The sequence below is a fragment of the Salmo salar genome, chromosome 12, assembly GCF_965601325.2.
Source record: "Salmo salar chromosome 12, fSalSal1, whole genome shotgun sequence".
Lineage (NCBI taxonomy): Eukaryota > Metazoa > Chordata > Actinopteri > Salmoniformes > Salmonidae > Salmo > Salmo salar.
In genome coordinates this window covers 52,091,964-52,115,949 of record NC_138302.1, presented here as the reverse complement: position 1 = coordinate 52,115,949, position 23,986 = coordinate 52,091,964, and the positions used below count along the sequence as shown (strand labels likewise).

Sequence of the window (23,986 nt, the reverse complement as noted above, 5' to 3'; positions counted from 1 at the left end):
TTCAGTCACCAGTTTAAATTGAGAGTGGGGGTATCCATGGCATTTTCCAATTATGTTCCTATTTTACAAGTCAAAAAAATTGAGAACCTTTCATAATGTTGCCAAACAAAGACTCAACAAACTTACCTCCCTGTCTCTGCCAGTCTGTCCCTGCATATCTGTCCCCAACTCTGCTGTCTGTGTGCCATCTGTTGCCTGCTCTGCCTAATGACATCATTGTGAAACATTTCCATTAGAATTTCATTTCTTTCTTATGAACATTTTATCAACTAGTCTTTGAGATATTAGGCTACTAGGGTTCTTACTATGCGTTTTGGTGTATTGAAAAATACTCTGATGTCCGTCTTTTATTTTTCTGCCATTTTTCTACCTGGCTGGCTACACACACAGTGTGTAGGTTATTTACAGTAGGAGATGGGCTTCTATCATCTTCAATCATTCTATATGGGCTTCGATCTAAAAGGTAGCTAGAAAATGTGAAACGGATTAAAATGACAAGAGTTGACAGCTGTATGAGTTCACCATTTACACAACATATGCTGCAACCTTTTGTAATTTTAATAGTTTGTTTCATATTGGCTGGCTTCCAACAATAGCTGAATTTGCAAAGCTAGCGAGCACCAATTCAGTTTCAGTGGTGTTTGCTATAATCTTTGCTACCCGGGTTAAATAAAGGTGAAATGAAATAAATAAATAAAAGTTCCCTTGCGACAATTTAGCTTTTGCAACGAGACCATTAAATATATTTAAGACAATGGTAGAAGAGAGTGTAGTTCTGTTCAGTTTGGACTTCAGTTTATCGCTAACCTTATCACAGGGACTTTGAAGCACTAACTTACATCATCTGCATGCTGATTCCATCTTTGACGACGCCACATAAATGGAATAGGTACTAGCTAGCTTAATAGTTAATATTTGCGCGCTAGCTCTGCATATTCAGCTAGTGTGTGTGTGCGCGACTGACTGGATGAACCTCACGGCAGTTACGTAGCAAGCTAAGGAACTGGCAGTGGATCAAACCATTGTGAGGCAAGGGGAGGGGGGGGGTCGCAATCTTTTGAAACTTAAAAACGCGCTATTAAGTGTCTATAATCAGCACAATTGCTTTCATTGCGTATTATTAATATTATTTAAATTACATAGTTATGTTTCAGTGATATATTGGGGGGGACAAATCATATTTTTCCCAGGATGGGGGGGGTCGTGTGTCCCCCGTGTCCCCCGGGATTTCCGCCCCTGGGTGTCGGGGAAAATGTATGGAGTAAAAGTACATCATTTTCTTTAGGAATGTTGTGAAGCAAAAGTAAAAGTTGTCAAAAACATAAATAGTAAAGTACAGATACCCCCCCAAAACTACTTCAGTAGTACTTTAAAGTATTTTTACTTAAGTACTTTACATCACTGCATGTTGGTAACATTTGTATGGCTGTTAATGAAACGATTTACAGAGTTATAGGTAGGCCTAGTTAATAAACTGAGTGTATATAGCTAAACTGATCATTATTAATTTATTGATCGTTTATGAATCTGTAAAAAACTGTTGTAACACATTGGTTGAACTTGTGGGATTGTTATTTTGAGCTTGCCAAAAAAAATGACTGTTGCAGGTGTTTTAACATACAATGGATAGGAACACTACGATACTATTTTTTTTTATAACATTTGTATATATTTATCATAATTGTATTTATATAATTTGTTAAAATATTGATAATGGTGATGTGGTTTATGTATATGCCAAGACGTGCAAATCATTCATTATCAGAAAAACTAGCTGTCTACAGACAAAGCCTGCAACTATATGGCTATTTTAAAGTACCTTGAGACTACTTCAACTAAATTAAACGTTAATACATATAATTTTTCTCATTGTTATCATAATACCATCATTGAGTACCATAAAGGTGGGACATTTTAGAGCTCATAACAGAGTCTAACAGGGCACATGTTCCCCTAGCCTGTTCTCAGATCTGTTTGTGCTGTTTTGCCAACTCCTTCAGTCAAACAGACCTGGGACCAGGCTAGGGGTTCAGTATAGGACCAGTAGGAATCTAATGGCAAGTCTGTGTCTACAGTAGACCCTCTGAAACCACCAGCAAGCTCAGGGTTGGTCTGTGGGGGCCACCGATCCCTTCTTCAGATTAAGAAAGTTCCTTTTCTTCCTCTTCCTGTTGGTGGCCCCTGTCGTGTTCTGGGGCTCCGGCAGAACGCGGAACACAAACACTCTCTCCCCCGTAGTGGGGATGTCCAGTACTACTGCATCGTTGGCCGAGCCAGAGGTGGAGGGTGCTGCTGCAGTAGTGGAGACAAACACAGTTTCACCGTCCACCTCTACTCCTCCTCCCACTGAAATCAGAACGGAGTCTTGGAGCTGTTCCGAGGCTATGGTTTGGCTCGTTCCAGTCGCGACTGGTTTGGGAATGGCAACAACTCCCTCCCTCCCCTTTTCCTGGACCAACACTTGCATGACGTCCCTGCGAGCCTCGGGTCTGGGATTGAGAAACAGCCTCTCCAGCAGGCTCTGTCTCTTCTCCTGGAACCTGGAAAATGAAGAGCATGACATTTGATTATGATTTCTGAAGCATCTACAGTATATATAGTATTTTACAAAAGTGGGACCAAAATGCATCTACCACTCTATGTTGCTATGTGCCAAATATTGTCTCTCCCAAGTTATTTCCTAGTACTTTGAAAACGTACCCTTAGGCTCCAATTCAATCACCGATAAATAAAAACAGCACTGCAGGTTGACTCACAATCAATGTTTATGCTTTATCGTTATCAAGGCAGTAACCTTTTTAAATTCGCACAGACACACCCATCCTTGTCGTCAACATTACATTGTCAACATTCTGAGTTGATGAGAACTGATTGAATTAGGGCCTGAAAGTGTATCCACATCTAAAATAAAAGCTCCAGAAAAAAGTTGAGGCTCTTTGTCTTGCACTCACTGGTTTCTGTCCTTGTCCGTGCTGTGGGCTGAGACATTCCTCCCCACCATTTCCTCCCTCAGTCTGACCAGCAGAGATTTTCCTGCTCCCCCTGGCCACCTGAGAAAAAAAACCAGCCAGAATGGAAAAGAAAAATAGCTCTCTGGCTATAAAGAAAAGTATTCACGCAGGGGACAAGTGAATTAAGCAGATGGAGACTCCACAAAATGATGCATTTTGTTCTATTTAAGTTAACTTTCTCAGTAACGTCCCTCTTTTCCTGGCTAGACAGGCCAAGTCCCAGGTGTCCTCATACAAAGAGCATTATTCACACAAGCAACAGTGTCCAAACAGAATGTTGGCCAGCCCAGACAACACATTGACAGTAAGTGTTCCAAGCTCCCAGCCAATGTATCATGGGCAGATGGGAAGGTATGATCCACATCACTAAGGACTTAACATGGTCCACACAAACCTGCACAGTCGTGAAGAGGGCACGGCAGCACCTCTTCCCTCTCAGGAGGCTGAAAAGATTTGGTATGGGCCCTCAGATCCTAAAAAGGTTCTACAGCTGTACCATCGAGAGCATCTTGACTGGCTGCGTCACCGCTTGGTATAGCAATTGCACCGCCCTTGACCGCGAAGCGCTACAAAGGGTGGTGCGGACAGCCCAGTACATCACTGGAGCCGAGCTCCCTGCCATCCAGGACCTCTATACCAGGCGGCGTCAGAGGAAGACCCAGAAATGGACAAATACTCCTGCCACCCAAGCCATAGACTGTTCACTCTCCTACCATCCAGCAAACGGTACCGGAGCATCGGCTCCCGGACCAACAGGCTCCGAGACAGCTTCTACACCCAAGCCATAATAGCCAGACTGCTAAATAGTCAATTAATGGTACCCAAACTATCTGCACTGACTATTTTGCACTGACCCTACGCACACTCACTAGACTTTATATACACACCATATACACACACTACACTGTCACTCCCACACAAATCCCTCACACATTCAAACACAAAATATGCACACCCACAACACAAACAAACATACACTCACAGACACTCACTTTTACACTCATCATTTGCTGCTGCTAATATTTGTATTTATGATTATCTAACCGGATGCCTAGTCACTTTACTCAGCCTTCATGTACATATCTACCTCAAATACTTCATACCTATGCATATTGATCTGGTACCGGTACTCCCTGTATAGAGCTCCATTCTTGTGTATTTTATTTTACTCCTCTTGAGTTAGTTACTACTTAATTTTTGAATATATATTTTTTTACTCTGCATCGTTGGGAAAGGTTCGTAAGCAAGCATTTCCCTGTAAAGTCCACACCAGTTGTATTCGGTGATAAATAAAATGGGATTTGATTTGAATGAGTATTCTTTCCTCCTCAGAGAGATCACATTGATTAGTCTCACTACTTCGACAGTGCTGTAAGAATGCAGTTATAACTAACATTTTACACACCAAGTAAATCAGAGGAAGGTCCCAAAAAATTGTCAAAGACTCCAGCCTCCCAAGCCATAGACTGTTCTCTCTGGAACCAGCAGGACCGTGAACAGATTCTACCCCCATGCCATAAGACTGCTAAACAGCTAATCAAATGGCTACCCACTACTGCTGCTATCTATCTATCTATCTATCTATCTATCTATCTATCTATCTATCTATCTATCTATCTATCTATCTATCTATCTATCTATCTATCTATCTATCTATCTATCTATCTATCTATCTATCTATCTATCTATCTATCTATCTATCTATCTATCTATCTATCTATCTATCTATCTATCTATCTATCTATCTATCTATCTATCTATCTATCTATCTATCTATCTATCTATCCTGTTGCCTAGTCTCTTTAACCCTACCTATATGTAAATAGCTACCTTAATTACCTCATGCCCCTGCACATCAACTCGGCACTGGTACTCCCTGTATATAGCCTTGTTTTTTGGGGGGGATTTGTGTGTATTGTTTTGTATTGTTAGGTATTACTGCACTTTTGGTGTTAGAAACATAAGCATTTCGCTGCACCTACGATAACATCCGCAATATGTGTATGCGACCAATAAAATTTGATTTGATATTATATACTCGTCATTGTTATTCGTTATTTACTGTGTATTCATTCATCGTGACACTATTACATTTATATCTTTAACTCGAAAAAGGACTTGGAAGTAAGCATTTGACTGTTAGTCCACCCCTGTATTTTACGAAACGTGAAGACTTTATTTTGACTTGATCTTTTCGCAGGTTCTGTCAAAAGTTCTCATGTGGACTGAAATACCAGCTTCCCCTGTATGATCACATAAATTTTAGCTTGCTATTAATTCCCCACATGAAGGCTGAAATGTTGAACCATTTTCTTTTAGTTCCTTTTTGTTCTACTTTGGAATCTACTTGAAATTCCTTTTAGTTCTATTTTTTTGTGGTAGTATATTTGTGTGTGGCAGGTGCTTACAATTAGTGCCATAGCGCAGTTTCGCGGAGCCCACCCTGTAGTTTGAAAGGTAATTTCCTGTAATATAAAATAAATAAAGAATGGCTTATGACGTGTTCATATGCTATCTGGGGGGCCCAACCTCCGGGGGGACCACTTGCGGGAACTGCGGGGGTGTGTGCTACGTCAGTGGTTACAAGGGCAAGAAGGGCCATATTCAAAGTTAAGTTAATAGGAGCCAAATTAAATTATTAGATTGACACATGATAAATATATCTTAGAAGCTTTTAAGATGGGAAACAAACTGCATCCAACGTTACTGACAAGTAACACATTGTGCTGGTGTGAGTCACTCATAGACACCCGCCTAAACATCTGGTGCACGGCACAAACTGCTCCAAGAGTTCTATTCTCTAGTGGGATTGCTGTTTTGGAGCCTGCTAAACAGTGAGCATATGTATGACTTCATTTACTTACTGGATGTAAGTGGTGGGTTAAAACTGGCGTTAGACACCAAAGATGTGCAAGCTATCAGATGCACCATGCTCAATACTTGACTAAAGTTTACCCTGAGTTTCAATGGCCAGGCAGAGAGTTTGTCTCAGACTTCAAATCTGCCAAGACTGCTACTTTTCGCTGTTCCCAATCTTCACCCTCCCTTGGGAACAGCCAATACTGGCAATGGAAGATATGAACTTTGTTGTTGTTAATGTCTGTAAGCAGGAACATGCCACAGTGTTGACAACTCTACCTTTAAGCTCTGTTGCGGCAGATTTGAAGTCTGTTGCTGTTGTAAGCAGGAAGTCGCCCTGCTTTGTTGATGATGTCATATTGCAGACTCTACCTTTAAATGTCTACTGCGAGATTCTGGCCATGTTCTACTTACCCAGAGTCAGATGAACTCGTAGATACCATTTTTATGTTTCTGCGTGCAGTATGAAGGAAGTTAGCGGACGTTTCGTGAGCCAATACTAACTAGCTTTAGCGCAATGACTGGAAGTCTACAGGTACAATAGCAATGCTGGCCTAAATGCCAGAATCTCGCGGTATACCTTTAAACAATTCTGAAGAAAACACTCCAATCCACTACCAATAAAACTATTGCTAGACGAAGGAGCTTCAGTAGTTCTTACACTGTGCTCTCCTGCTCTGCGGACGCTGGGATGACCGATTGCTTGGGGCAGAGGGCATCAATGAGGGAGAGCAGCTCCGACTCGGGGAGGGTTGGGAGGAGGAGGCGGAGAGCCTCTAGGAGAACCTCAGTGGAGACCTGGCTCTGCCTCACCAACCTGGCCGCAAACTCCAGATCCTGGGGCGGGATGGAGGAAAAAGAGGGATGGCGGGAAAAAAAACTGTCTCCTTGGGCTTGGACTGTCAACAAAATAGTGACTCAGACCCAGATTAAGCCTACTTCTAGACTAAAAAGCAATTGGAGAATCACAATTATATGATGCTAGATCACCTGGTCACAGTTTGTGTAGAGTCTCTTCAGCTCCAGCTGCTCCTTGAGATCCTCCATGGCTTGATTCCTAGCGTTGGCCTCTTGCAGCCTGGGAAAAAAAATGATAAAATATTCATAATTATTCTGTTCGCACTTGGGGCTATGTTCTGTGTTACGCTTCATGGTGCATTTGTGTAAGAATATTTCTCAATTGTACATTTCTCTTAGGCAGAATAATAGCTCCAAAAAGACCACCTCTCTGTCTGCAGAACGATGACCTGATCACACATGTACAGGGCCTCGTGAAGGATGGTGGCCATGCGGCTGTCACGCTCTATATGAAACAGCCTCCTTTGCCCTTCCTCTTCCTCCTCTTCCTCTTCATTATCAGAGTAGTGTGGGTCTTTGGGTGGTCTGTGTTTGGAGGGTCCAGACTCCAGACTCTCCAACTCTGCATGCTCTCTCTGGAGCTGGAGCTCCGCTTCCTCCAATCCCTGTAGTCACACGCAAAGGGATCACGGTCTTCACAAAAACTTTACTCACTGAGGATATATTTTGTATCCTGTATCTGTGTGTGCGCAACCAAATTGCTCAGGCGGATTTTGATCAAATTGAGCCAATGATGTAATACTTCACAGCTAAAGTATGAATCAGGCTACAGTACATGGTAAAGCATCCAACATGCCACAATGTCCTATCCTACCAGACAGTGGTTCAGGATGCTCTGGGCTATGGGGGCTGCCCCCAGGCTCCTGCTGGCTCGCAGGTCTTCTGTGAGCAGGCTCTGGATGGTGAGCAGAGCTCTGGAGGTCTCCAGGACCCTGGTCCTCCTCTCAGCCTTCTGGTAGTGGAGGGCGGCCATCTGCACGGCCAGGCCGTCTGCCTGGTTCCGAAGCTCCGAGTCCCTCACGCTACGCATCTCCTCCAGGACCTAGAGAGAGACGTCAGGGAACGAAGGGGTTTAGCTAAAGTTGTAGGAAATGAGTTAGGTTAAGTGATTAGGTCACAGTTACTCAACTAAGCTCTCCCTGGACCCTGGTGAGACATACATCTAACACCCTGTGCGCTTACTCTTATTTTCGTGTTAAATGTGCACATTTTATAACAGGTTATGGTCCAGTTAGGCAGCCCGAGGAACCCTAGTCATAGCAAGAGTAGGTTTATCAGTAGGCTGACTAACAGGTTTCATAACACTGGCAGTAAACGCTAAGGGACAGTTTTTCTGAATTTGATGATGAGACCATTCCTGGACTAAAAAGGATGTTCAACGAGATCATTTACAGAGTGTGGATTTTAGCCAAGGAGTAGGCTTAATCTGGGTCTGAGAAACTCTAAAGGCTCTAAAGGTTTCGGAGTCCGTCCGGGAATATCCCCTTACCCGCCTCCACTATATTCCCATCTCGTCCAGCTGTACGAAAGGAGCAAAAATTGAGTGAACGTGACAAAAGAGGATATGCGCAATATAAAAGCCTTCTCCTCCATTTTATAACTGCCCCTCGGGACAAATAAAGTTTGAGTGAATTGAGTTCCACCGAACCTTCTCCCTCACAGTGCGCTCCATTTCTTTTTCTTTCTCAAACAGCTGTATCCTGTCCTCCATCTTCTTCTGGAAGAGCAGCAGTTCTGAGGGGTCTGCTCGCTGTCTGCCCTCAGTGGATTTCCCTTTAGTCCTCGTCTTCTTCTGGAAAATACACAAGATGGTTAGTGAGATGGTGAGGGAAGTATCTCCACAGCATAGGCTACTGTCATTTCATCTTGTCTTTTTAGCATTAGTTGCTATTTGTTTTACCATTGACCTCTATGGATATAGACTAGGTGTTTTTGTCAATACTTTCATGCGCTCCCACAATGTGCCAATGCTCCAGCTTACATGTCTGTAGAAAGTCTGGCGTCAGTTGAAAGAGAGGGGATGAGTTTGAAATAGGATGGCCATCACCAGTGACTTCACTGCTATATCCGTAATTTGATGTTATTTTAATGGACAAAAAAATGTGCTTTTCTTTCAAAAACAAGGACATTTCTAAGTGACCCCAAACTTTTGAACGGTAGTGTATATATATAACGCAACATGTCCAAGTGATCTTTGTCAACTGTATGTTACAGCTAAGGAACCAGCAGAGGGCAGTATTATCATTTTGGCACTACAAACTGTTTGTATCAGATACTCCACCAACCTCTGGCTGTGAATGTTCAGCCTGCTCCTCCATCTCCTTCCTCCAGGTGGACAGGGCGGTCTGCAGTTTGGAGCGGGAGAGGGCGTGGGGCAGCATCAGGCAGTGGTCCATCCTGGACAGACAGTTCTGGAACTCCAGCTTCATGTGTAGGAGCTCCTCGTCCGATAAGGTGAGCTGTGACGAGCACAGAGACCTGGAAGGATAGAAAATACACGCAAACACACACACAGATGGATGGCCACACACACAGCTAATATTCGCATTAAGATACCCCAGAGGTTTATTTTTTTGCCCCCTTTCACAATTAATCTGAAATGTGTACCAACATGACCATCTTCTCTATAGCGCAAGGGACTGACCTGAAAAGGTGATTGGAAAACAAACATCTGCTCACCTGAAGAAGACCTGTCCCCTGGCCCTCAGCTCCTGCTGCTCCTGCAGCTCCTTCTCCATGCCCTGGTGCAGCGAGTCCCTGGAGGCCTGGAGGGTCCTTACTGCTGCCTTGCCCTCCAGATGGAGCCTCTCCTGGGCCTGGGACAGGGCGCTGCTGCTGGCCCCTGTGGGGGACCCCGATTCTGGCTGCTGGAGGGGGCCACGGGGGTTCCCCAGGGCCAGCAGAGCCTGGGCGACAGCAGGCTGGATGGCCTTCACCTCCGCCATGGCGCTGTGGATCACACGCATGGTGACCTGGGGGAGGTCAAAGGTGAATCTCCAGTCAATAGAAAGTCAGGGAAAGTGAAACTACTTGCTTGGTTAGTTAACAATCCATGTAACTATGTATGTACAATCATGTATGATGTTCATTTGCTGTCTAACAATAACTTTTTCAAAAACAGCTATGTTGTGTACTTGCAACAAAGTAAGTCCTGTCTGTCAATGGTCTCGAACTGGGGACTTTCTGCAGACCAACACTTTGCACTCACAAAGCACCATTACCTATTGCTCCACAAAAGCCATGGCCCTGGCAGAGCAAGGGAAACAACTACTTTAAGTCTTAGAGAGCGAGTGCTGTCACTTGAACAATGGATGCTACTAGTGCACTGCTAACTAGCTAGCGATTCGAAATTGGCAACATATGTTGTGCAAGTTACCTAATCTAACCATTGTATATAAGGAGAGAGGCGGGTGTTGTGTCATTTTGAGTTACCTTACGGATGTCTGCAGCGGCCTCCTCGTCCAGGTTGTTGATGAGCTCCCCGAGCTCCAGGCACTGGGCGGTCAGCAGGCTCTGCCAGCAGCGGAGGTGCTGGGCCGGCTCCACCTCCACCCTGTCCTCCTCCAGGCCCCCTCGGGACAGGGCCGACAGCTCCTTCTGCCTCTGCTTGTGGCCCTGCAGCTGGATGAAGAGAAAAAGACAAGGTTGAAAAGCTTAAAATCGACACCTGGCCCCTACACGCCTATAGGCACTCCTTGGGCATGTTCAGTCGGCAAATGTAAAACGTTGCAGATAGAAATGGCAAGAACAGAGCTGATGTTCGTTCAATATATATTCATCTGAATATTCCACTACGTTGTGCCCTACTGAACAGAACAAAACCTAGCTGTTACCGATTTAAATTCAAATTCAGATTGCTATATTGGCATGATATACAATTTGTAGATATCGCCAAAGCAGTATAGTGGTACAGCATTTGAGTAAATACAGTACAATGCAAAGAGGATAATGAATACAGTTAATTTCAATAGTAATAATAATAGTAAATATAATCATGTATACAGGAACAACACTACTGCTGTTGTATTGTGTAATCTTCAGTCGATACATTTCATTAAATACAAATATGATTATAAAAAAGAAAGAATGGCTAATCAACAACAAAATGTACATGGATGATGGTTACACTATGTATTACTTGTAAGTTATATACAATGTAAATACTTCAGGGAATTAATGGTCATGGGATGTCCTTCAGGCTATGGCAATCATATACATACAGTGACTTCAGAAAGTATTCAGACCCCTTGACTCGTTCCACATTTTGGTAGGTTACAGCCTTATTCTAAAATTGATGAAATAGTTTTTTCCTTCATCAATGTACACACAATAACCAATAATGGAAAAGCAAAAAGAGGTTTTTAGAATTTTAGCTAATGTATTAAAAATAAAAACAGAAATATCACATTTACATAAGTATTCAGATCCTTTACTCAGTACTTTGTTGAAACACCTTTGGCAGCGATTACAGCCTCAAGTCTTCTTGGGTATGACGCTACAAGCTTGGCACATGTGTATTTGGGGAGTTTCTCGCATTCTCTGCAGATCCTCTCAAGCCCTGTCAGGTTGGATGGGGAGCGTTGCTGCACAGCTATTTTCAGGTCAGTCCAGATATGTTCAATCGGGTTCAAGTCCGGGCTCCGGCTGGGCCACTCAAGGACATTCAGAGACCTGAAGCCACTCCTGCGTTGTCTTGGCTGTGTGCTTAGGGTCGTTGTCCTGTTGGAAGGTGAACATTCACCCTAGTCTAAGGTCCTGAGCCCTCTGGAGCAGGTTTTCATCAAGGATCTCTCTGTACTTTGCTCCATTCATCTTTGCCTCTATCCTGACTAGTCTCCCAGTCCCTGCCGCTGAAAAACATCCCCACAGCATGATGCTGCCACCTCCAGATTTGACGCTTGGCATTCAGGCAAAAAAGTTCAATCTTGGTTTGATCAGACAAGAGAATCTTGTTTCTCATGGTCTGAGTCCTTTAGGTGCCTTTTGGCAAACTCCAAGTAGGCTGTCATGTGCCTTTTACTGAGAAGTGGCTTCCGTCTGGCCACTCTACCATAAAGGTTTGATTGGTGGAGTGATGCAGAGACAGTTGTCCTTCTTCACCATGGGGTTCTTGTTCACTTCTCTGACCATGGCCCTTCTCCCCCGATTGCTCAGTTTGGCCAAGCGGCCAGCTCTAGGAAGAGTCTTGGTGGTTCCAAACTTCTTCCATTTAAGAATAATGGAGGCCACTGTGTTCTTGGGGATCTTCAATGCTGCAGCCATTTTTTGGTACCCTTCCCCAGATATGCGCCTCGACACAATCCTGTCTCGGAGCTCTACGGACAATTCATTCGACCTCATGGCTTGGTTTTTGATCTGACATGCACTGTCAACTGTGGGACCTTATATAGACAGGTGTGTGCCTTTCCAAATCATGTCCAATCAGTTGAATTTACCACAGGTGGACTCCAATTAAGTTGTAGAAACATCTCAAGGATAATCAATGGAAACAGGATGCACTTGAGCTCAATTTCGCGTCTTATAGCAAAGGGTCTGAATACTTATGTAAATGTTTCACTTTTTCTAAAATGTAGTTATGTAAATAAGGTATTTCAGTATTTCTAAAAACCTGTTTTCGCTTTGTCATTATGGGGTACTGTGTGTAGATTGCTGAGGATTTTTATTTATTTAATCCATTTCAGAATAAGGCTGTAACGTAACAAAATGTGGAAAAAGTCAAGGCACAGTATCTGGCAGTAATATTTGTGGTTTCTCTATTACCCAGAATAATTCCCAGCTTTATGTTATTAGTAAATGAGTAAAGGCACAGGAGTTGGGAATTGATAGAGATATTTTCTTGAAAAAATAGTATCTTATTTTGGAGTATTTTTCAGTATTTCTCAAATAAGTGCTAATTCATTATTTATCTAATTAAGATATGCAAATGTATTGCCTGAGAGCAACACTGTGAAGTTTGACTTAAACAACGCACTGTCAATCATCTCACCATGTCGGAGATGAGGTCCCTCCTCTTCTTGACCAGGCCACAGTGCATGGCCCTCCTCTCCCGGTTCAGAGCCTCGTCCAGGCCCTGCCTCACCAGCACCAGCTCCTTCTGAGCCTTGTCTAGCAGCAGTTCCACCTGCTCTTCAGACACATCGCTCCCCCTGTTGGAATACAGGCAAGGTTGCATTTTAGGAATGTAGGCTACATCTATGTTTCCCAAGTTTCCCGAACCCTTAGTAGTCTACAATGGCTTAAGGACAAGTATGTAGAAGACAACAGGTGCTATAAAACCTGACATACAATATAACACATGAAGAGAGTCATAGCACAAACCAACCTCCTATGTTGCCTGAAGCAGTTCTCTATCTGGCTGGAGGTCCTGGAGAAGGTCTCGGAGATGAGGCCCTTCAGGCTGTGGAGGCTGTGCACCAGGAACCTCCTCTGGGCGTGGCGCTCTCCCAGCATGCAACGTTGGTTGGCCAGGACCACATCCAGCACCTCCTCCAGCTTATTCTAGAGAGATGAGATGTGATCAAATAAAATGAGATGAATTGAGAAGACATGAGATGAGACATGATATGTGGTTGTCTCACCTAGCTATCTTAACATGAATGCACTAACTGTAAGTCGCTCTGGATAAGAGCATCTGCTAAATGACTAAAATGGAAAGAGATGAGAAGAAATTAGATGAGATAGATGAGACAAGATACAGTTGAAGTCGGAAGTTTACATACACCTTAGCCAAATACATTTAAGTATTCAGTTTTTCACAATTCCTGACATTTAATCCTAGTAAAAATTCCATGTCTTAGGTCAGTTAGGATCACCACTTTATTTTAAGAATGTGAAATGTCAGAATAATAGTAGAGAGAATGATTTATTTCAGCTTTTATTTCTTTCATCACATTCCCAGTGGGTCAGAAGTTTATATACACTCAATTAGTATTCGGTAGCATTGCCTTTAAATTGTTTAACTTGGGTCAAATGTTTCGCGTAGCCTTCCACAAGCTTTCCACAATAAGTTGGGTGAATTTTGGCCCATTCCTCCTGACAGAGCTGGTGTAACTGAGTCAGGTTTGTAGGCCTCCTTGCTTGCACACACTTTTTCAGTTCTGCCCACAAATTTTCTATAGGATTGAGGTCAGGGCTTTGTGATGACCTCTCCAATACCTTGACTTTGTTGTCCTTAAGCCATTTTGCCACAACTTTGGAAGTATGCTTTGGGTCATTGTCCATTTGGAAGACCTATTTGCGACCAAGCTTTAACTTCCTGACTGATGTCTTGAGATGTTGCTTCAATATATCCACATAATTTTCCTTCCTCATAATGCCATCTATTTTGTGAAGTGCACCAGTCCCTCCTGCAGCAAAGCACCCCCACAACATGACGCTGCCACCCCCGTGCCTCACGGTTGGGATGGTGTTCTTCGGCTTGCAAGCATCCCCCTTTTTCCTCCAAACATAATGATGGTCATTATGGCCAAACAGTTCTATTTTTGTTTCATCAGACATGAGGACATTTCTCCAAAAAGTACGATCTTTGTCCCCGTGTGCAGTTGCAAACCGTAGTCTGGCTTTTTTATGGCGGTTTTGGAGCAGTGGCTTCTTCCTTGCTGAGCGGCCTTTCAGATTATGTCAATATAGGACTCGTTTTACTGTGGATACAGATACTTTTGTACCCGTTTCCTCCAGCATCTTCACAAGGTCCTTTGCTGTTGTTCTGGGATTGATTTGCACTTTTCACACCAAAGTACGTTCATCTCTAGGAGACAGAACACGTCTCCTTCCTGAGCGGTATGACGGCTGCGTGGTCCCGTGGTGTTTATACTTGCGTACTATTGTTTGTACAGATGAACGTGGTACCTTCAGGCGTTTGGAAATTGCTTCCAAGGATGAAACAGACTTGTGGAGGTCTACAATCTTCTTTCTTGGGTCTTGGCTGATTTTTCCTATTTTTCCCATGATGTCAAGCAAAGAGGCACTGAGTTTGAAAGTAGGCCTTGAAATACCTCCACAGGTACACCTCCAATTGACCATTTTCTGAAATTTTCCAAGCTGTTTAAAGGCACAGTCAACTTAGTGTATGTAAACTTCTGACCCACTGGAATTGTGATACAGTGAATTTTAAGGGATATAATCTGTCTGTAAACAATTGTTGGAAAAATTACTTGTGTCATGCACAAAGTAGATGTCCTAACCGACTTGCCAAAACTATAGTTTGTTAACAAGACATTTGTGGAGTGGTTGAAAAACTAGTTTTAATGACTCCAACCTAAGTGTATGTAAACTTCCGACTTCAACTGTATGTGACGAGATTAGTTGAGAGGACAGTATTTCCCCTTGACTTTCCCATTTAGTCCAAAGCAACTCTCAGTGATACATACAGCGAAACATTGCTGAAAACTATTGCTGAAGTAGCTCCTACCTGAACATTTACGTTGCCTGTTTCAAAGTGTTTCCTCCTATCTGTTCCTACTGAACGGGACCATCTTCACTAGCTCACCTGATAGGCAAAGTAGTCATGCAGGAGACTCCTGGCCTCGGTCTTCTCCAACTCGCACATCCTGGTGGCTTCCTCCAGCTCTTCTGAGAAGATCTTGTGCAGCTCCACTCTTCTCCACTCCACTATCTGCCTTTGGACCTTGGCTGAGGCCTCCTCGTGTCTCACCAGCAGGGTGCGCTGGAGGTGACTCTGGTTCAGCTTGTGGAGCTTCTCCAGGAGGACACTGCATTGGTGGAGCTCCTGGAGAATCAACCAGAATCAACCAGACCTGTGTTAAATATAAGTGTGAAATACTTGAAGTGCACTTGATTTAGTCTATCCAGTGCCATGGAGAGCTACTGGGTGTGCAGGCATTTGCTCCAGCCCACCACTAATACACCTGCTTCAAATAATCACCTAACCATAGTCTTGACCATAATTAGCTAAATCAGGTATTTAAGCACAGGGCTGGAGTTGCTTCTCCATCTGTGCCCATAGGAGCCATTTCTGGCATGTTTAACAAATTTTTTATGCACAAGTCACATTGCTCTCTACCTCCGCCAATGATTTTTGATTGATAATAGCCACTACAGTACCTGTTCATCAGAGTGCTGAAACAGCACCTCTGCCCGTGCTTTCTCCTGGGCCTCTCTGCGATGCTCCGCCTCCATCTGCTCCCGGGTCTCCAGGTTGCACTGGGCCGCCAGGGTTGCCATGCGTGCCAAGTGCTCCTCCTTCAGCTTGCCCTCCATGCCCATCAGCTGACCGTGGAGCACGCTCAGGAGGCGCTGCTCGGCCTGCTGGGACATGTGGTTCTGGGAGCGCAGCACGGCCAGCAGGGCTGCGATCACATCTTTGTACATCTGGACCCGACTGCTCTCCAGGCTGGAGGTGGCTCGCAGCAGGCTGGACATCTCCAGGCTGTGAGGATGTCAGATATACAGTACCAGTCAAAAGTTTGGACACACCTACTCACTCAAGGTTTATTTTTTATTTTTACTATTTTCTACATTATAGAAAAGTAGTGAAGACAAAAAAAAGTGTTAAACAAATCAAAATATATTTTATATTTTAGAATCTTCAAAGCAGCCACCCTTTGACTTGATGACAGCTTTGCACAATTTTGGCATTCTCTCAACCAGCTTCATGAAGAATGCTTTTCCAACAGTCTTCAAGGAGTTCCAACATATGCTAAGCACTTGTTGGCTGCTTTTCCTTCAGTCTGCGGTCCAACTCATCCCAAAACATCTCAATTGGGTTGAGGTCGGGTGATTGTGGAGGCTACGTCATCTGATGCAGCCCTCCATCACTCTCCTTCTTGGTCGAATATAACTTACACAGCTTGGAGGTGTGTTTTGGGTCATTGTCCTGTTGATCATCCGTTCACCTACTCGGCGTCTCACAAAGACACGGCGGTTGGAACCAAAAATATCAAATTTGGACTAATCAGACCAAAGGACAGATTTCTACCGGTCTAATGTCCATTGCTCGTGTTTCTTGGCCCAAGCAAGTGTCTTCTTCTTACTGGTGTCCTTTATTAGTGGTTTCTTTTCAGCAATTCGACCATGAAGGCCTAATTCATGCAGTCTCCTCTGAACAGTCGATGTTGAGATGTGCCTATTACTTGAACTCTGTGGCATTTATTTGGGCTGCAATTTCTGGGGCTGGTAACTCTAATGAACTTATCCTCTGCAGCAGAGGTAACTCTGGGTCTTCCTTTCCTGTGGCAGTCCTCATGAGAGGCAGTTTCATCATAGCGCTTGATGGTTTTGCAACTGCACTTAAAAGAAACTTTCAAAGTTCTTGACATTTTCCGTATTGACTGACCTTCATGTCTTAAAGTAATGATGGACTGTAGTTTCTCTTTGCTTATTTGAGCTGTTCTTGCCATAATATGGACTTGGTATTTTCCCAAATAGGGCTATCTTCTATATACCACCCTTACCTTATCACAACACAACTGATTGGCTCATACGCATTAAGGACAGAAATTCCACAAATGAACTTTAACAAGACACACCTGTTAAAATAAATGCATTCCAAGTAACTACCTCATGAAGCTGGTTGAGAGAATGCCAAGTGTGCAAAGTTGACATCAAGGCAAAGGGTGGCTACTTTAAAGAATCTAAAAAATAAAATATATTTTGATTTGTTTAACACTTTTTTAGTTACTACATGATTCCATATGTATTATTTTATTGTTTAGATCTCTTCACTATTATTGTACAATATGTAGAAAATAGTCAAAATAAAGAAAAACTCTTGAATGAGTAGGTATGTCCAAACTTTTCACTGGTACTGTATATTATAAAGCTTTGTCTGACTTTATACTTTATTGTTCATCAACACTCAGTTTTCGGCAGTCAAATGACCAAATAGCCCTCTACTGGCCTCATGGGTGGAATGTTATATATTTAAAAAAAAATCTTCATATTTTCATAATTAACAAACATATATTTTATTTGTTGTTGAAAATTTGGGGTTTCTATGTCAAACTGTTTTGTAAAAATTCAGTACTATGTAATGTATATAAAGTGTAAGATTGGGATGCAAACCCAGAATTGAGTACATTTCCACTCTATATCTGACATGGTACAGGTGTCTTCTTTCTTTTAAGACTATAAAAATGTGTTAGGTGTATACCTTTTGTTTCAAAGTTGATTTGTTTAAGACTACAAAGAAACACTCTGTGTAACCCAGATTTAGCCCACTGCAGTAAAAGGTTAATGCAGAAAGGTATAATGCCAGTGTTTACCCTATATTCATTTAGCAGCGGCAGGCCACCATTACTAAAACGTGACCATTACTAAAAATAATAACTTTGGGATGGTAAATAATTTTCAGTATAAACTTAAATGACTAAAACCAGATATAAAGTATGTAGAAAGAAAACAGAGTTATATATTTTTTAAATAAGATCATGTTTGAGAACTAACAATCACCAGAATAAAAAATAGACAGTCAGGGAGAAAAAATTTCCCAAAATGTCATGGCATGGAGCCCCCATTGATTGTCTTATAGTGTTTGAGTCACTCAGATAGCATACGAACAAGGCATAAGCCATTAAAATGTGTAGAATTGCAGGAAATTTGCTTTAAAACGTTTAATTTTTTTGCCACGTGACTAAATGTTTTGAATTGCAGGAAACTAGCTTAAAACTGTTACATTTTGTCTCCGCCCCATGGCAAAATGTGTAGATTTGCAGGAAATTAGCTTTAAAACGGCAAAACAAATTACAGTATGCGTGGCCATGAGGAAGGTCAGAAACCACGCCATTGGCCAAGCCCCACGCTAACTTTGCCACTGCTGCTGGAAAGAATTATCGGGGAAACATGGAATGCAACACGATGCCTCAATAATTATATGCATGTATGGCCCTTATAAAGCCTTAGCAACTTCTCATAATGACCAAATAACAGCTACTTTCAGTCTAGTAAGAAAAGAAATACACTGAACGATAATATAAACGCAACATCTTTTTGTTAATGCAACCAAAATGACCCTATTACTTGTCTCTGTTGGTCCCGTGTTTCATGAGCTGAAATAAAAGATCACAGAAAGTTTCCATATGCACGTAATACTTATTTCTCTCAAATGTTGTGCACAAATTTGTTTACATTCCTGTTAGTGAGAATTTCTCCTTTGTCAAGATAATCCATCCACCTGACAGGTGTAGCATATCAAGAAGCTGATTAAACAGCATCATCATTACACAGGTGCACCTTGTGTTGGGGACAATAATAGGGTACTCTAAAATCTGTCACACAACACAATGCCACAAATGTCTCAAGTTTTGAGGTAGTTTGCAATTGGCATGCTGATTGCAGGAATGGCCACCAGATCTGTTGCCAGAGAATTTAATGTTAATTTCTCTACCATAAATTTGTTTTAGAGAATTTGGCAGCACGTCAATCCGGCCTCACAACAGCAGAACAAGTGTAACCACGCCAGCCCAGGACCTCCACATTTGGTTTCTTCACCTGCGGGATTGTCTGAGACCAGCCACCCAAACAGCTGATAAAAACTATCAGAAACCGTCTCAGGGAAGCTCATCTGTGTGCTCGTCGTCCTCACCAGGGTCTTGACCGGACTGCAGTTCGGCGTTGTAACTGACTTCAGTGGGCCAATGCTCACCTTCGATGGCCACTGGCACACCGCTGAAGTGTGCTCTTCATGGATGAATCCTGGTTTCAACTCGACCGGGCAGATGGCAGACAGCATGTATGGCGTTGTGTGGGCAAGTGGTTTGCTGATGTCAACTTTGTGAACAGAGTGCCCCATGGTGGCGGTGGGGTTATGGTATGGGCAGACATACACTACGGTGCCTCTCGAGTGGCACAGTGGTCTAAGGCACTGCATTGCTTGCTGTGCCACTAGAGATTCTGGGTTTGAGTCCAGGCTCTGTCGCAACCGGGAGACCCATGGGGCGGTGGACAATTGGCCAAGCGTCGTCCGGGTTAGGGGAGGGTTTGGCCGGCAGGGATGTCCTTGTCCCATCGCGCTCTAGCGGCCGGGCGCAGTGCACGCTGACACGGTTGCCAGGTGTACGGTGTTTCTTCTGACACATTGGTGCAGCTGGCTTCCGGGTTAAGTGGGCATTGTGTCAAGAAGCAGTGCGGCTTGGTTGGGTTGTGTTTCAGAGGACGCACGGCCCTCGACCTTTGCCTCTCCTGAGTCCATACGGGAGTTGCAGCGATGAGACAAGACTGTAACTACCAATTGGATACCATGAAATTGGGGAGAAAAAAAAAGTCTAATAAAAAAAGACATACGCTACGGACAACGAACACAAATGCATTTTATCGATGGCAATTTCAATATACAGAGATTCCGTGACGAGATCATGAGGCCCATTGTCGTGTCATTAATCCACTTCAATCACCTCATGTTCCAGCATGATAATGCACCGCCCCATGACGCAAGGATCTATACACAATTCCTGGAAGCTGAAAATATCCCAGGCCTGTATACTCACCAGACATGTCACAAACTGAGCATGTTTAGGATGCTCTGGATAGGCGTGTACGACAGTGTGTTCCAGGTCCCGCCAATATCCAGAAACTTCGCACAGACATTGAAGAGGAGTGAGACAACATTCCACAGGCAACAATCAACAGCCTGATCAACTCTATGCGAAGGAGATGTGTCGCGCTGCATGAGGCAAACGGTGGTCACACCAGATACGGACTGAAGTCCATAGATTCGGGCCTAATACATTTATTTCAATTGACTGATTTCATTATATGAACTGTAACTCAGTAAAATCTATGAAATTGTTGCATGTTGCGTTTATATTTTTGTTCAGTGTGCATAACACAGTTCCTACTCCTAGAGCATAAGACATAATAAAAACAACGACAAGTAATAAAGCATTATATCCTTTGGCATTTCCATACTCACTTCTCCAGAGCTTGATACATGTTCTGAGGGTCTTCCAGCACCATGATGTCCACCATCTTGTCCTCGAATGCTGCCTCTTCTTTGGCCGTCTCACTCATGTTGCATACCGCATACTCAGGGTCTGAAGCGCCTCGCTTTTTCTTTAGGAATGACAGACAAACAAAGAGAAACAGTAACAATCTCTTTACAGTGGATAGCTTTCAAATAGAACAAAACAACCGTAGTCAACGAACAAGAGGAGAAATATCTTTCAAATCATAGTTCAAACAAAATAAAATAGAGAGTCAATTTGTTCACTTTGTATTGGTTTCATAGTTTTTTTTGCAACGGCTGGGTGGCTAACAAGTATACAGATCTGTTTGTGCTGTCTTGCCAACTTCATTGCTGTCATTGTCACACAGCAATGGAGTTGGCAGGACATCACAATCAGATCTGGGACTCAGGTAAGCTAATAGTGGTGAGGTTACAGTAACAACGTCTTACCCTTCGCTCTAGGGAGCTTTTCCTGGCTCGGGCACATATTAGGTTCATGGCCAGAAATCCCAGGGACAGCAGCAACAAGGACAGAAAGAATCCACCAACAAACCCAGCAAAATGGACATAGTGATTGGGGTAAATCTGAAAGTGTATAGTGAGAGTCAGTCATATTCATCAATATTTGAAAAAGAGAAAGAAATTACTATCAGGGGCACGGACAATACTGTAATCTGATTACTGTGACGAAATGTACGTAAGTAAGGTTGTATGTAAGGTTTAGCATTGTAAACGCAGCATTACGTTGAGCACGACTATCAACCGACATCACATTGATAAACTAAGAACTAAGAAATGAAGGCTTCAAGGTTACCTTGTTCGTGGAGTTAAGCCTCAGTGTCAAATTAGCCACCATTGGACCAAACATATTGACGTCATTCTGTGAAGAGTGAATAACAGTATAAATTACCCTGGAATAGCACCTATGTAAAGGCAATGTAAAGTGTTGCTGCTTTGGCAATATATACAGAGCAAGAGAAAAAGGGACAAAGTGTTTGCAGTACCAGTGAAGCATTGGAGAAGGTTAGGAAGGCAGGCAGGTCCAGAATTTCACTCTTGTGACCCTTGATGAGGGCAGTATACGTCACAACATACTGAGATCCTGCTGCAGAAACACAACCAAAACAACAATGATATTAACTACGGTTGGAAATATTGAGTAAAAAGCTAATACAATGATTTTAACAACGTTCATAATAACTCCAATTGGATAAGTTCAGGTGGCAGAGACTTTGTTCTTTAGCATGGAGCCTGGGTCATGTTCAGTGAGGTACACTGTAGCAAAACAAACTGAAAATCAGTGCTTATTATTACACAAGTTCAGGTAGTATCTCCCCGTTTCAAATGTAGGCTATTTTCTCATTTTGTGCATACTGAACACAACCCTGGTGATCTGACTGCCGGACAGATTGATGAAACAGATTTCTCATGACTCTTGTGTACCTGGCAGTGAGTCGATGGTGAAGGTCTGGAAGCCTTTCTCCACCACCATCCCCCCACTCTGCAGGGCTGCTATCCCAGAGACGGAGTCCCTGATGGCCAGCTGGGAAAGGTTGCTGTCCCCTGGAGGCCCAGTGTTGTTGATGAGCAGGAAGAACGTCAGAAGGGGGAACTCGGTACCTGCCTCCACCTGTGTCCCAAAGGATCGTATAGAACACATGGTATATGAGGGCGCATTGTACATACACTTCTAGATATCGAGTCTACCCGAACAGTAATGAGCAATGCAAGACCATCCTCTACAGAGTCTACCTTACTTACCTGGGCACATTTCTGAAATTTGAGTCCAAATGCTGATGGCTGTGCAGCACTTTGAATCTGGAACAAAATACAAAGTAAACACTACAAGTTTTTTCTGTTTCACAAAAGCATGGATGGAAACTTGTCCCATTATGTTCCATTAGGAGTTTTGACCGCAAGCCCTGGACTATGTCTCTGTGTGTGTGTGTGTGTGTGTGTGTGTGTGTGTGTGTGTGTGTGTGTGTGTGTGTGTGTGTGTGTACTTACCTGAGGCAGAGTGTGACCAGTGATGTATCTGGTGAAACTGCTCCTGCGGCGCCGGGCCTTATGATGCATGACGTTGGCCAGGTGGCTTAAGGAGGTGTAGAGGGACTGGCGCCCGGGGCCGGCTGGGGCCACAGAACGAAGAGGACCCTCTTCAGCACAGAAAGCCAAGGGCCCACATGGCCCTGGTTGTCCTGTGAAGTAACATTAGTAAACATACAATAGTGTACAGTAACAGTACACATCGTTCCGTATGTAGTTGTAGTATGTATGTATGTAGTCCTTGAGCTGTTCTTGTCTATTAATGTTCTATATTATGTCGCGTTTCATGTTTTGTGTGGACCCCAGGAAGAGTAGCTGCTGCTTTTGCAACAGCTAATGGGGATCCTAATAAAATACAAAAACTACCAAATGACACAGTGGGTTTGAGAAGACTTAACAGTTAACTGGTTGAATTACTGTCATAGGCTACTTTCAGTTGAGAAGGCCACGTCACTTTTGACGTTATACCCTTATCGTTACCCTAGGGATGATAATAAATGTTTCTGAATACATAAATTAACAAACCATCCATCTTCTTCGAGCTCAGCTCTGCTGAGTTTCCACCAGGGTCATGCTGAAATGGTCTAGGAGAGTCCTGTTGAATGGGAAACATAGTGAAAAACAAAACCTGTTCCAACAACTGCATAGCAGACAGACAGATATAGATGTACAGCCCTTGAAATAGGACAGGCACAGAAATAAGGGAATTGGACTCACTCTAGGTCGACCATTTCCAAATGAGTTCTGTCGAGTTCCCCATGATAGTACAGAGATGTAACAGAACGCGGGATGTGCATTGCTGCTGTCCCCCAGGATAGCGGAATGGCATGGATTGACATGATGGCTTACATTACAGAACCCATACGAATGAAAAGGGCGGTGTTGTAGACGTCTCCAAAATATAGGCCTATACTCTAGTTGAAAACAGAAGAAAATAGTGCATACAGTGACTACTTCCACGAGGAAATGTACCTGAAGCATTCGTTTGTTCTAAAACTTTCACTGCTTTCCCGAAATCCGTTACATCTTGCATCCTCTTGCTACTGTATTAGACAATGGAAACGTTGTCATTGTTCTCTGGTAACACGAAATTGTGCTACAATATGCCTTAAAAGGTGGCATGCAAAAGAAACGAAACAGTTTGTTGACTGTAAAAACATAGGTCATGGAAATAAATGGGTCATCCAAACTTCCTCGAAGACTTTCCCAAAACTATGAAGAAAAGGACAAGCTCCACCCCTACATGTCTTGCGTTACATCAAATCTGTTCAATGATTGGTCGAACACTCCATCTGTAAAACATCGAATCTGA

General features: G+C 43.2%; 1 protein-coding gene across 3 annotated transcripts; it reads right to left on the bottom strand.

Moving 5' to 3' along the window:
- Nucleotides 1-1,365: 1,365 nt before the first annotated feature.
- On the bottom strand, nt 1,366-23,977 carry evc2 (EvC ciliary complex subunit 2). 3 transcript variants are annotated; one of them, XM_014132065.2, is made up of 23 exons: nt 23,392-23,977; nt 23,200-23,269; nt 22,636-22,826; nt 22,390-22,446; nt 22,072-22,258; nt 21,633-21,733; nt 21,443-21,508; nt 21,079-21,213; nt 20,596-20,735; nt 15,792-16,116; nt 15,217-15,456; nt 13,051-13,226; nt 12,715-12,874; nt 10,161-10,349; nt 9,408-9,700; nt 9,014-9,206; nt 8,377-8,520; nt 7,543-7,770; nt 7,095-7,333; nt 6,861-6,948; nt 6,532-6,707; nt 2,952-3,050; nt 1,366-2,540 (listed from the first exon to the last, which is right to left on the bottom strand). In XM_014132065.2, exons 1-23 carry the CDS (start codon nt 23,653-23,655, stop codon nt 2,102-2,104), a joined length of 4,200 nt encoding a protein of 1,399 aa, XP_013987540.1. In that variant the 5' UTR covers nt 23,656-23,977; the 3' UTR covers nt 1,366-2,101. The 3 variants fall into 3 exon arrangements, with proteins under 3 accessions (XP_013987540.1, XP_013987541.1, XP_013987542.1); XM_014132066.2 differs by having other exon boundaries at nt 8,377-8,517; XM_014132067.2 differs by lacking the exon at nt 2,952-3,050.
- Between the last annotated feature and the right edge of the window lie 9 nt (nt 23,978-23,986).